Source organism: Pantherophis guttatus, chromosome 2 (assembly GCF_059756535.1).
Source record: "Pantherophis guttatus breed Tessera chromosome 2, ASM5975653v1, whole genome shotgun sequence".
Classification (NCBI taxonomy): Eukaryota; Metazoa; Chordata; class Lepidosauria; order Squamata; family Colubridae; genus Pantherophis; species Pantherophis guttatus.
The window spans coordinates 252713693-252726510 of NC_142064.1; the positions used below are offsets into that span (position 1 = coordinate 252713693).

At 45.2% G+C, this 12818-nt stretch overlaps 1 protein-coding gene across 2 annotated transcripts in view; it reads left to right on the plus strand.

Annotated features, from left to right (window-relative positions):
• The first annotated feature begins 1349 nt into the window (after positions 1-1349).
• Positions 1350-12818, plus strand: part of PPP1R18 (protein phosphatase 1 regulatory subunit 18) — a 52333-nt gene continuing 40864 nt past the window's right edge. The window contains exons 1-2 of one of the 2 annotated variants that reach the window (XM_034421636.3): positions 1350-2661; positions 4229-5901. In XM_034421636.3, the coding sequence (XP_034277527.2) occupies positions 4270-5901 (1632 nt within the window). In that variant the 5' untranslated portion in view covers positions 1350-2661; positions 4229-4269. The remainder of the gene's footprint in view (positions 2662-4228; positions 5902-12818) is intronic. The other variant, XM_087883874.1, reaches the window with a different exon arrangement.

Genomic DNA, 12818 nt, shown 5'->3' on the forward strand with positions numbered 1-12818 from the left:
AAGCGCAAGGTCTTCAAAGAAAAACCAGAAAGTCTAGTTGCCTCTTGGGAAAAAAAAGGCACCTTTGGGACAACCATGACCTGGATGGCTGAGAATCTCCGTAGACATCTAGCACAGTGGCTCTCGACCTTTTCTTCAATACAGAACCCCTTTAAATATCCTTTGTGGCCAGGGACCCCCAAGACTTGTAACTCACTCAAGATTTAAATCATAAATCATTTCTTCAAGCCTTCGGGGACTGTCCTGTGATGTGGGGCGTGCATAAGCGCACCAGCGTGCCTACCGTCCCCGTCCTAATGTTTTCTCTTATTCATATCCTTTTCATGTATTTATAATTACGTTTACACTTGTAACTGTTAATGTTGCCAGGTGTCCACTATTTGAGCGGACAGTCCGCTTTTTTCACATTATGTTCACTGTTTTTTTTCACAAAATAGTGGACATTTTTTTTATTCAAAAGCTTTATTCAAAAGCTTTATGATGAAATTAAAATGTAATTTAATATTTTACATATTATTATAATTTGATATTTGATGTTTTGAATTTTAAGTAAAGTTCTGAAGTGATTAATACGTGTTAAAATGTTTGTAAGAAAATATATAATTTAATTGTAAATTTTTAAAAAATTTTTTTACTACTTAACCACCCACCCCACCGCTATTTTTTGGAAGCAGACCTGGCAACCCTAGTAACTGTCATAAAAGACATGCTTGATGAAAAATAAATAAAATTTGAAAATAAAATCTGTTAAAATAAAATGTAAAAATAAAATACACCCCCCCCCTTTAGGACCACTGATCTAGCACTAACACGGGTGCTTACTCCTCAGAGGAAACATAACATGTGAAACACGCCACCTCCCCCAACCTGATCCTTTCCAGGTGAGTAGGACTACAAGCCCCACCAGAGCCAGAGTGGCTGTGGATGAGGGCAACCTGGCATATGCGAATTGTGGAGGGGCACGTGTTTCCTCAAGGCAGGGTCTGTGGAACGGTGGCTGGCGGGTCTGGAAGGGGTCCAATGCACGGATCCCATGCAACGGAGGTGCAAGAAGAGACAGTCGTCGGCTATTACGGATTAGAGAAGGCCCGTCGGATTCTACGGAGCAGAAGCTCCTCGTCGGTCTCCGGGGACATTCTGGGGGGGGGGGGTCAAGAACCGAAGAGCCCTGAAAATAATAGGAAACATCTCAAATGAAACATTTGCGACAGAGCAACTCCTCCCTTCCTGTCTTCACCGCCCGCCTAACCAGCCTTCCACCCCCCCCACCCGCGCCGCATTTGTCTGCTGCCCGCCCCGCCCCGCCCCTTTTCATTGTCCTCCCCTTCTGTTTATACACAAAGACCCCCATCCTCCCCCTTTCCCTCTTTTCTTCCCGTCTCGGGCTCCGTCCTCCGTTCGCTTTCGATCTTTCCTCCCCTTCACATTCCCTCCTTCCTTCTCTCTCTCCCTCCCTCCCTCCTTCTTTCTTTCTCTCTCTCTCTCTCTCTCCCGTCTCCCTTCTCCTCTGAGGGGATTTTAGCAGCCGGGCGGAGGTGGAGCTCGGCGGCAGAGGATTAGAAGTGGATGCGCTCAGAGACCGGCAGAGATTTCCCCCACCCACCCCGTCGACCAACCCGCCCGCCAGCCCGCTCCGCCGTCGTGTGCCCTCGCCTCGCGAACGCGTTTTCTTGGAAAGCAGCCGAAGAAAGAAGAAGAAAAGGAAAAGGATCGGAGCGCCCCAACCCTTCACCTCCAGCAAGAACCCTGACTCAGATCCGCCTAGATCCCTCCCTTCCTTTGGACTGGGGGAGGAAAAAAAAAAAAAAGGAAGAGAAAGCGAGGCGGCTGGAAAAAAAAAAAAAATCCCCTCCATTCCGAGCCAACGGACCGGCTGGAGCCAGACGAGCTTCCTCCAAGCCATGGACCAAGCGAAGGATCTTCTCGTCTCTCGCCTGCCTCGGGCTTCCAAGATCCAGCTGGCTTGAAAAGCGTACGTATAGGAGAGAGATCCATTGCTTTGCTTCCTGGTTCGAGGGATCGGGGGATTCCTTGGAGGCTTGGAGGAATCGACGACCCAGATCTTCAGTTGGGGTTCTCCTCAGATGGTGTGGGGGGGATCCCCATCTGGTCAGCCTCCAGATCCCGTCTGATTTTCCTCTGGATCTTTGAAGCATTCCGCGGGAGGCGGAAAGTGGAGGGAAAGAAAGGGTCTTCGGATCATCTCCCTCTCCTGGATGTACAGTACACGTGTTGGTTCCTTTCTGACGTTTCTACGGATCCAGCTCTAATTCATCGGAAAAGAACTAACCCAGCTCCTCAAAGGGTTGTTGTTTTTTTCATCTGCATCACTTTTGCATATCTGAGGACTGTGGGACGCACTAACGTTTACTAAGAAGATTATTTTAAGGCTTCTTTTCCAAATTCCTGGAGGTATCAGTTCTTGGAAGTCTCTGGATGTACACAATTCTTTTTCAGGGAAAATTACCAAGCAGCATTAATCTTTTGGGCTCCTAGATTTTAAATGAACCCATCGTCTGGTTAGATGTCTTGGCTTTCCACAATATAAAAGTTGGATTGTGGTACCAAAACGTACTTTGGTGTTTCCATTTGTTCCATCAGTTGTTTTTGTAGGCTTTTGAACAGCTGGAATTAACGTGAAATTCTGACGCTTGGATTCCGGTAATTTTGAATTATATTTATCTTATTGGCCTTTTTGTCTATCACAATCCTCTTCCTGTCCAACTTTGGGGGTTTCCTTGAACCAACCCAGATCTCTTTTCTTTAATAACATTCAGTTTCATCCTAATTCGCTTTTTAAAATTCTAACGTTTATCACTGTTGCTACATTTTTTTGTAAAAATTCATCAAAATCTGCCAATTTGCCAGTGACAGGTTCTCAAAAACCACCTCCCAGTCTAGTTTCAGACTAAAGACATGTCCGCGATCACTCTAGAGATCTGTGCAAACATTTGTGTCTGAAGCACCAATTTTACTTAAACAGACCACGAGAAGGGGAAATCCACTCTATTCCTCCCGGATCACCTTTGTTTGCAATCAGATTCCCTCTCTGGGGTGAAAAGCCTTCTCTATTCTCTTGCTGCAATCCTGTACACCCGTTGCCTGTTAGTAATTCTCGCTGCATGCTCATTTCTGAGCTGATGGCATAAAACTGCTCTGTAAATAAACCTGCCCCATTGTCATCCTCTTGCAATGTCCCTCGCCTCTTCCATATCACTGCACAAGGCGTTTTTAAAAAATAACTAGATTGCTTACTCAGGCACAACTATGTTCCTTGCATTTTTTTTTATTAACAGCCATTAAGAAAGGTTAGATTAGAACACCGATAGTGACACAAAAACACATGGAAGGAAGCTGTTTTTTAAAATCCCCCTTAGTTCCTCTTCTCCTTTTTCATGCTCTTCCACTCTTTAACTGCCCTTACACTGGCCATCAAGATGGGGGTCAAATCTTGTAAACAAACCTAATCTTTGCCTTGCAAGGATGCCTGGATTCCTTGTGTAAAGAGCCTCCCCCCCCACCGTGTAGAACTGTCACCTCCCCAACACACCAGAGACAGTGTGTGTGACATGAGTTGGAAAGAGTGAGCGGATGAGGAGAGGGAGGAGGAAGGAGGAAAAACATCAAAGGTTGAGCCTGAAGGAAGCCTTTTATCTCTCTCTCTCTCTCTCCTTCCCTCCCTCCCTTTCTCTTTCTCTCTCTTTCTCTTTCTCTCCCCTCTCTCTTTCTCATAGCTAAAGGGACTTAATTTTGCAATATCTTCTGACAGATCATCTTCCTCTTCCTGATCCTTTAAGCTACTCTTTCCCCTTTTCTTTCTTCTGAATGTATTCCTCGGACTCTCCCACCTTTCCTTCTCCTTTTCCAATCCAGCTCTCCCTCATTCCACCTCCATCTGTCACTTCCTACCATTTTTATTTCTGGAGCCTCCATTTTCTGTTACTCTAATACTGTCTTTCTTCTCCTTTCCAACCGTTTCCCATTTCTCTAAACCCCCTTCTACTCATTTCCAAGTCCATTCCAGATCCTCTTCTTTCTCTTTCTTCACTCCCCCTTTTATTCCATTTTTTTCCATTGCCTCTTTTGTTTTTGTGTTGCTTTTCGTGTTAAGTTGCTCTACCAAGCCCCTTTCCCCCTCCTCTGTTTTCCCTTGCTTTGTACCTTCTCGCTCCTTGAACATCCTACCAAATCTTTTCTTTTCTTTTTTTCCAATCCTTTCCCCCCCTAGATTTCCCTCCTGTTTCCTGCTATCTCACACCTCCAGCAAAGATGTCTTCAACTCCTCCACTGCCAGAATGGAAACTTCAGTTGCTGGAGCGTCGGCGAAAGGAGGAAGAGGAGGCTCGGCGGCGGGAACAGGAGCAACAAGACCGCATGGCTAAGATGCCGGCTTGGAAACGGGAAATCATTGAACGACGCCGGGCCAAGCAAGGTTCAAGCACTTCTTTTTCTGAACCAAGCGGACCAGGGGAAACTGAGAGCGGCCCATCCTCCGTGCCTGCTGCAACATCATCCTACCAAGAGGGGGAGCCAGAGAGTTCTGTGCTACAGGAGAAGATTGGGCCAGTCCACCAAAATCCTTTCATTCAGCTAGAGAAGCGCCGCCATCATCATGAATCTGGCCCTCCAGAAAATGAACTTGCAAACACCAAAGCTAAACAAATAGTGGATCTATGTGGTCAGATTCCAGGCGTCCGGACCCTGCGGGCAGACAATGTCATTATAATTGAAACAGCCCATGGGGCACCACCGGCACAGCTGGCTAGTGACCGCCACTCGGGAGAAGCCAAATCTGGCAGCATGGAGTCCCTCAATGAGCTGTTGGCCCGCCGTGGGGGCAGCGTGACTGAGATCCGTGCAGGGGAGGTCTTCATTGTCAAGTCGGCTTTGAGCCGCAGCGTGGAGGATCTCAATGCTGTGGGCCGAGCTGAGCATCGGGCATCGCTGCCAGAGCAGCGCCAAGGACGGGTGAGCAAACTGCTCAGCCGGTTTAGCCAAGAGGACGGTGGAGGGATGGTGATGCCATCGCCCCCGGTGAAGTCCCTCAGCACTGAGAATTTAACTGAAAGCAGCAGCTTTGGAGGAAAGAAGCCAGTCCATTCTCTGGCAGACCCCATCCCGGCCCGGCTGCCCTTTGTCAATCGCCTCCCCAGTCCTCCCTGTGACCTCCCGGGACTGACACCTCCAGGACCTTGCACTGTGGCATCTTATCGAAGCCAATTTGAAGCTAAATCAAGCAGTGGGGAGGGCTGGCCAGATAGTCCCCCAAGGCGCTCACCCACTGGGAAAAGATGGGGAAGGGAGGCTGTGTCCCCAGATAGAGGAGCCAGGATGGAGAGCAGTGATTTGGAGGCGGCAGTGGAATGCCACTCAACTGAGGACGATGTCCAGGGCAAAGCCTTGGCCAACCTGCGCCTCCATTCCAGGAACTCCTTCATGGTTGTGCCACCGAGGGCTTCGGCCTCCCCTCCCCCAGAACCCAAACAGGAAGCCAGCCCTTCTCCTCCTTCAGCCAAGCCCCCAGTCCCCACTTCCTGCTCTTCACCCAGCTGTGAACAACTTCTCCCGGACGCTGTGGAGGAGCCGCCGCCCGAGGCTGAGGCCATGAGACGCAGCGGCAACAGCAAAGTTAAGGAGGATGTCAGGATGGGAGGCCTGAGCCGGGTCTCATCCCCGCATCCAGCAATGCAGCGTCGCAGTGGCAACACCATCACAATCAATCCTCGGAAGGCCCCTGTGTCACCTGTCACGGCTGTGGAGAATGGCATCGAGAGCTCCCCGCCAATGGCCACGATGCCCATGAAGAAGCGCTACCCCACAGTGGAGGAGATCCAGGTGATTGGAGGCTACCTCTCCCTGCAGCGATCGTGTCTTGCAAAGAACGACCGGCATCGGAAAAAGGTAGGTGATCCTCCAAGCCCTTCTGAAGGCCAGCTTTGCAGCTGTTTGCATTTTGTAAACATTCACACTTTTGCATTTGTCTCGTTCTAAGGCCTTTGGGCAGCCACAACTTTTTCAGGTGACTGGTGTTGCTCTTTCACTTGCTATGCCCACCAAAACCACCATCCTGTCATTGCTATTACCTTTTCCTGCATTCTTGTTCCTTTATTCCTCTGACACTATTGGAGATATTTTTTACCTCAGAAAGTGAATATTTCTAGAACAATTCAATTTCTATAAATTCTTGTTGCAGGATGCAGGATTTGGTTCAAAGCTGGTAACCAAACTACACTTTTGCCTTATTAGAACTTGATATTTTTAAATGTAATACAAAACTTTGGCTTCTGTAAGGCAGATCCCGAATTCCTCCCCTTTTTCAGATGAGCAAATGAAGCAAAGAAAATTGAATTCGTTCTTGGTTGGCACGCAAGTTCAGGATACCAAGGCTTTAAATCCCTGTCTCAAACTCAGTGCTTTAGCCTACAGTCCCTGACTTTCCATTGACAATGCACTTGTAATACTAACCTTTCCTTTTATGCTAACTACAATAGTGCAAAATATATTTTTTTTGTCTGCTGAAAGGTCCTTGGGATACAGGGCAATTTCACACCCTGCTACACACAGTAAAACAATTAATCTCTAGTACCTCTGATCACTTGTTCTGCAGAGGTCAGTGAGGTTGCCTCCAAACTGAAGACTTGGAGATCCACCTCTTCAAGGATTTGGGAGGCTGCTGTTTTCTCTGAATGAGCTTTCCACACTAAGAACAAAGATGGAAGGAGCCACACAGAAAACCAACACCACCGTCCCAAAATTCCATGAATGATTAATTCTTCACCCAGTCACGCTTTTTTTTTTCTTCCTCTGTGCTATATTGTCCCCAGTTGCTCTGTGTTTATCTCTTCTACACGGTTCTGCCTTTTAATTTCCTCCTTACGTTGAGTGGTCAGCAATGCTCAGAGGAAGACAGCTACATCCTGCGAATTGCATTAAGGTTTCTTAACGTATGATTAAAAAAAAAAGAAAACATGCTGGATTTGAGGCTTTTGATGTTTTGTTTTGATGATTTGAGGCATTTGATGTTTTTGTGCAAGTTGCAAAATACTCTTTGGAGCTTCCCTTGCACGTTTCAGGGTCCACATGATGCCTAATCACAAGGAAATAACTAATATAGATAGGCAGGTAGAATTATTTTATTCATTTGCAAATTAGTTTCGCAGGCCAATCTTTAATGTCCTTTAGACACATGTGACATTTATAGGCTGACCTCAGGAGTGGCAACTATAGGCCAGCTCCTTTGTTGTGTTGACTGCATTTTCCAAGCACACTTCCAGAATACAAATCTTTGCTTATTTCAAAGGGAGATCTATATCATGGTTGTAGTTAATATGCAACCACCTGTTCATCTGAAATTTCACTGGGTGTTGGCTGTGACCTCTTGAAAGCAATTCCTGCTAAAAAGTCACTTGTTCCTATTATGGAATGAGACATTAAGCACTTTACTAAATTTTAGCATCCATTCTCCAAAGCATTTATTTATGGGGTGTGTGTGCTACCAAATCCATATAGATTCACAGTGGTTCATGGCGCATGAACAAACTAACAATATAACGTTATTAGTTAATTCTAAACCAGTAACAAAATCATACAATAGTGGGAACCCCATGATTCACATAATGACACTCAATCACTTTACCATTTTCTTTGAGCGACATATACCTTATGTATTTGTATAAAATGATAGGATAGAATAGAGACATTAAGAAAAGAAAGGTTTGCATTTCCTAAGGAGCATGTCAAAGATGAAGGTTTTTTGAAGCTAAAATACTTTTTTTCCCAGCTAAATATGACATTCGAGCACAGATTTTCACATATTCCGCTTAGAACCAAGCATTGGGGTGGAGACTGAGGACTAGAAACCTTGTTCACTGCGGAGCATGGCAGGATAAAGAAATTGTGAAGAAAGGTGATTTGACTTCCCCTAAACAGCATCTCCCCTTAACTTTGCTTTCCTTCATCATCTGCTTTCTAAGTGCTTGCTTAGAAACTTTCTCAATTTTCAGAGGACAATATGGTAAAAATATGAGCAGAAGAATTAAACACCTGTATACCATTACTTTCTATCGGCCGGTTCCCCCATTTAAGATCGTAACTCTGCTTTAAAATGGTTGTTCCTAGACACAGCACATTATTGAGCATGTTGTTTTTTCTCTCAAAGCGTCTATGTGCAGATCAGGTGTATATTTTTAGGATGATGTATGAACTGGGCCTGTTACCAATTTTCCTCCCCCCCCCAAATGAAAGTGGAATGGCAGGAAACATGTGTAGGTGCCAGTTGGACCATTTAGTAAGAAGATTGATTGAGGTTTAGGGCTGGCAAAGCAGAAGTATATAAAAAACCAGATGAGGAGAGAATGTAAAGAGATCTCTAGAGTAAGTGATATAAAGACAGGAGAAGGCATGATCAGAGCAATGAGCCAAGGAATAGCCTGTAGCAGCCATGCATTTACTTTTTAATGGAATAAGATCCACTATGAGACTTCCAGATAGAACATAAGATGGGAAATGCATTCTCACGTTGAGGTTCCATTGTGACTTTGAGAGACAAAGGGATGTCTGGTCATTTGTACTCCGTATCTGCAAAATTTATTTGGTGGAGTAAAGATCAGTCATAACTGGACATCATATTAATTAGCTGGAGATTATATTAGCATCAGTAAAGGTTTCCTCAATTTTCATCCAAGTCTGGTTGCCCTCCATTACTTGTACAGGAGAGACAGATCTCTATGGTTTTTTGGGAGGCGGGATATGACATTCCCTCTAAAGCAGGGGTGTCAAACTCAAGGCCTGAATCTGGCCCGAAGGATGCTTAGATCTGACCTGTGGGGACGCTCTGGAAACAGTGAAGGACCGGCCTGCAGTGACTCTGCCAGCGAAAATGGAGCTCGGGAGGGCCGTGTGCAGCCCTCCCAACCTCCATTTTCGGCTGCGATGGCCTCCTGCAGCCGTCTGCCACAGGGGTGGGTTCTACCTACCTTTACTACCAGTTCGTAATGAGAGCGCACATGTGCACTTGCTTCGCTTGCGCACACGTGCGCATGCTTTTGCGCATGCACAGATCATCAATGATGACATCCGGGTGGGTGGGTGGAGCCTCCTGCCTCTTTTACTACCGGTTCTAAAGAACCGGACAGAACCGGGAGCAACCCACCACTGCTCTGCCAGCGAAAATGGAGCTCGGGAGGGCCGTGTGCAGCCCTCCCAACCTCCATTTTCAGCTGCGATGGCCTCCTGCAGCCGTCTGCCACAGGGGTGAGTTCTACCTACCTTTACTACCAGTTCGTAATGGGAGCGCACATGTGCACTTGCTTCGCTTGCGCACACGTGCGCATGCTTTTGCGCATGCACAGATCATCAATGATGACATCCGGGTGGGTGGGTGGAGCCTCCTGCCACTTTTACTACCGGTTCTAAAGAACCGGACAGAACCGGGAGCAACCCACCACTGCTCTGCCAGCGAAAATGGAGCTCGGGAGGGCTGCATATAGCCCTCCCGAGCTCCGTTTTCGCTGGCAGAGTGCTCGGGCTACCACAGGCGCCCCCAAAATGAGTGACATTGAGCTGACCATGCTGGTCACACACACCCAGCCCCCGAGCTGAAACACAATCCTGTTGTGGCCCTCAATGAAATCGATTTTGACACCCCTGCTCTAAAGTGTCATGTTTAGCAACCTAGGTCCAAGCATGTCCTCTTCCTTGAGTATCAGTTTAACATACTTGAGCCTGAGGATCCAGAATTTGCTGCCCAGTGTGTGAAAGGGGTTGGTGGTCAGGCTGGCATTGAGAACATCATGGTACTGTTTGCACACAGATTTCCACAGACGCCTTAAGTCCTTCTCCACAAAAGCCTTTTCAACCTAGCAAGTCTTACCCCATGGTCTCGGGTCACCAGATACACCCCAAGCAGAATAGAGGAAGCTTGTTTTTTTTCCCCGTCCATCATAAGAAAGTTATTTAGTTAAATCATTAGCAGTTGAAGGGATTTATGAAGACTTTTTTGTTGTTGTTGTTGTTTTCTGCAGCTGGCTTTAAAAATGCTGCTCGCTTTCTAGCCCCTTGTTGTAAATCTCTTCCACTCCTCCTTAGGCTTATGAACTGGGTTTCTTCTCAGTCCTTCCAGTTTCATGGCCAAGAAAATGGCATACATGGTGATGAATTCAGTCATTGATGAATGAAGCCACTGGAATCAAGCAGGACCCAAAGGAAACTGCATTTATAAGCCACGTATAATATCCATGATGATCAGTGAATGAAAAGGAGGTGGGGTGCCCGGAGTAACTAGCTAGCAATTTAACTAAATATAGCCCTTACGCAGATCTTTTGTCAGCTTTTCATTATCACTCATTAAGGAGAGCCCTTCTTCTGGTAATTAGTTACTGCTGGAACATGGGATTCTGTATATTATATTGCACTCAGCTAATAGCTGTAAATGGATTTGAAGATTCTTGACTTTTCAAAAGGAATTTTGGGCTTTATATTTAAAAGACAGAGAAGTGGTGGGGGAAAATGGCCAAAGTATTTAATGTATTTTAAATGATTTTTAACACTTGTATTATGTATATTTTACTTTTTTGGCTATTCACCGCCCTGAGTCCTTCGGGAATAGGGCGGTATATAAATTTAATTATAAATAAATAAATAAATAAATTTTTAAGAAGTTCAATTAGGCATATTCCATGCTAATGGCTCAGGGTCTTGAGTATCTAGGAGACCACCTGTCAGGCACAGAAAATCAGAAGTTCAGATGAATAGATATAGGTTTACTGTATGCTGAAACTCTACAAGAATCTGAACTACTAACGATCAAAGTTGATGGTAGATAAGAGTCAATGGAAATCAAAGTGGGCTGGATTTTGATTGCTTGTGGACACAAAGGTACTTGAGACTGATGACGTGTTTGACTGCTCCCTCAGGCTCAGACTGGTCACTTCCTACATCAGCTTTCCACAACAGTTTTCTCCTATCCTGCCCAAATAACTGGGAAGTACCTCCTGATGGTCCTCCTAGTAGGAAGAATGTAAATAAAAAGCCCAGTGGTGCACATACTCTATAGTGGCCCCTCTTCTCTGGAACAGCTTGTTTCCTGGAACCATATGGTCCCCACCCTCATAAGCCTTCCAGAAGATGGTGAAAATGTGGCCCTTCCAGAGGGCCTTTGGGAGGATTGACAAATCATGATGCCTGTCATCCCTTTGAGGAAGGTCAAATCAAGCAACAAGTACCACCAAGATTCCAAAAATCCTCCTTTATTGTTGTAGGCTATATTAAAAGAATTTTGAAAGCCTGTTCAGAGCCTTCAATATCCTTTTCTAAAGACAACAAGGTCAAGGCAGGGCTATTCTGAGTCTCCTTTTTACATTTTCTACTTTCCCAGCTGCTATTTCTTCTTTCCCACTTCTCCCTCAAGGCCAGGGCTCAATTTCTTGAAACCATTGCCTTTCAATTTAATCATTTTTAGTGTTATAGTTTCATTAATGTTGGAAGAGCCGAAGCACCAGGTGAAGGGGGGGGAGGAATGGGTCATTGTGCAGAAAATGTATCTATGTGGTTGTTAGGAGTCAAAGCCAATTTGTGGGCCTATAATCAGTCTAATCATAAATTAATTTTGCATTTGTATCTTGTTAAACCCTCTAACGCTGCCTAGAGTTTGGCTGGTTTCAGATGCTTAGATAAATTTTAGAAATAAATTAAAAATAGGGTTACACTTGTAGCTAATGCTATAGCCAAGTAGGGCTTCAGATTGGCTAGAAAAGCATTTATTTAAGTTGCCATTGTCTTTGATATATAAAAATCAGCTTGGGAATGGTCCAGTGGTGGAATTCAAATTTTTTTACTACCGGTTCTGTGGGCGTGGCTTGGTGGGCGTGGCAGGGGAAGGATACTGCAAAATCCCCATTCCCACCCCACTCCTGGAGGAAGGATACTGCAAAATCCCCATTCCCACCTCACTCCTGGAAGAAGGATATTGCAAAATCTCCATTCCCACCCCACTCTGGGTCCAGCCAGAGGTGGTATTTGCCGGTTCTCCGAACTACTCAAAATTTCTGCTACTGGTTCTCCAGAACCTGCTGAATAGCACCCCTGGAATGGTTATATATTGGTGATAGAGAGTGATATGTCGGAACAAAAACCTCTTTGCTAAGACCACAGCTATGGTTTACTGGTAAGGATCTGAATATCCCAAATGCATCTCACTGTCAAATGCAATCATCTCCAAACTGTTGTGTTGCAGAGATGCAGAGTCCTGCACGCAGTCAGGAGAAGGAGAAAAGAAAACCACAACAATGTTTTTCCTCATATCAGCCTATAGACAAGTATTGCATATTTACAGGCAGGATTCTCTGAATTCCAGCTAATCTTTGTTTGAAGAAATTCAGTGACTCACATTCCAGAGGTAGAGACAATTGCCAGATCTGTATTTTCTGAGAATTCTTCACTACCATAAATACATTTTACTTCTTCGTTCTTTACATCATAAATCATATGTAAAGAATGTAAAGTACAATTCTGCAATTCATAATCATATTAAAGGCGAAATTCAACCAGCCAAATCTTTTTTTTTTTTTTTAACTTGCTGCAACAAGTACAATGGTGTAGAACAGAAACAGTAGCAGCGGGTAAAATTCCACTGCTGATGTAACTGAGGGTGTCAGAACTTGACAATCAAGCAAATGTAGTTTGATGTTTCATTTTTGGGACCTTGGGATTTCCAGTTAGTATCAATCAACAGAGGACCGAGGAATAATCCTGCTCCTGCTCTCTAACTGCAGCTTTGCTTGCCAGAATCAGCAGATGAATGTTTTCACAGCAAAGGCATA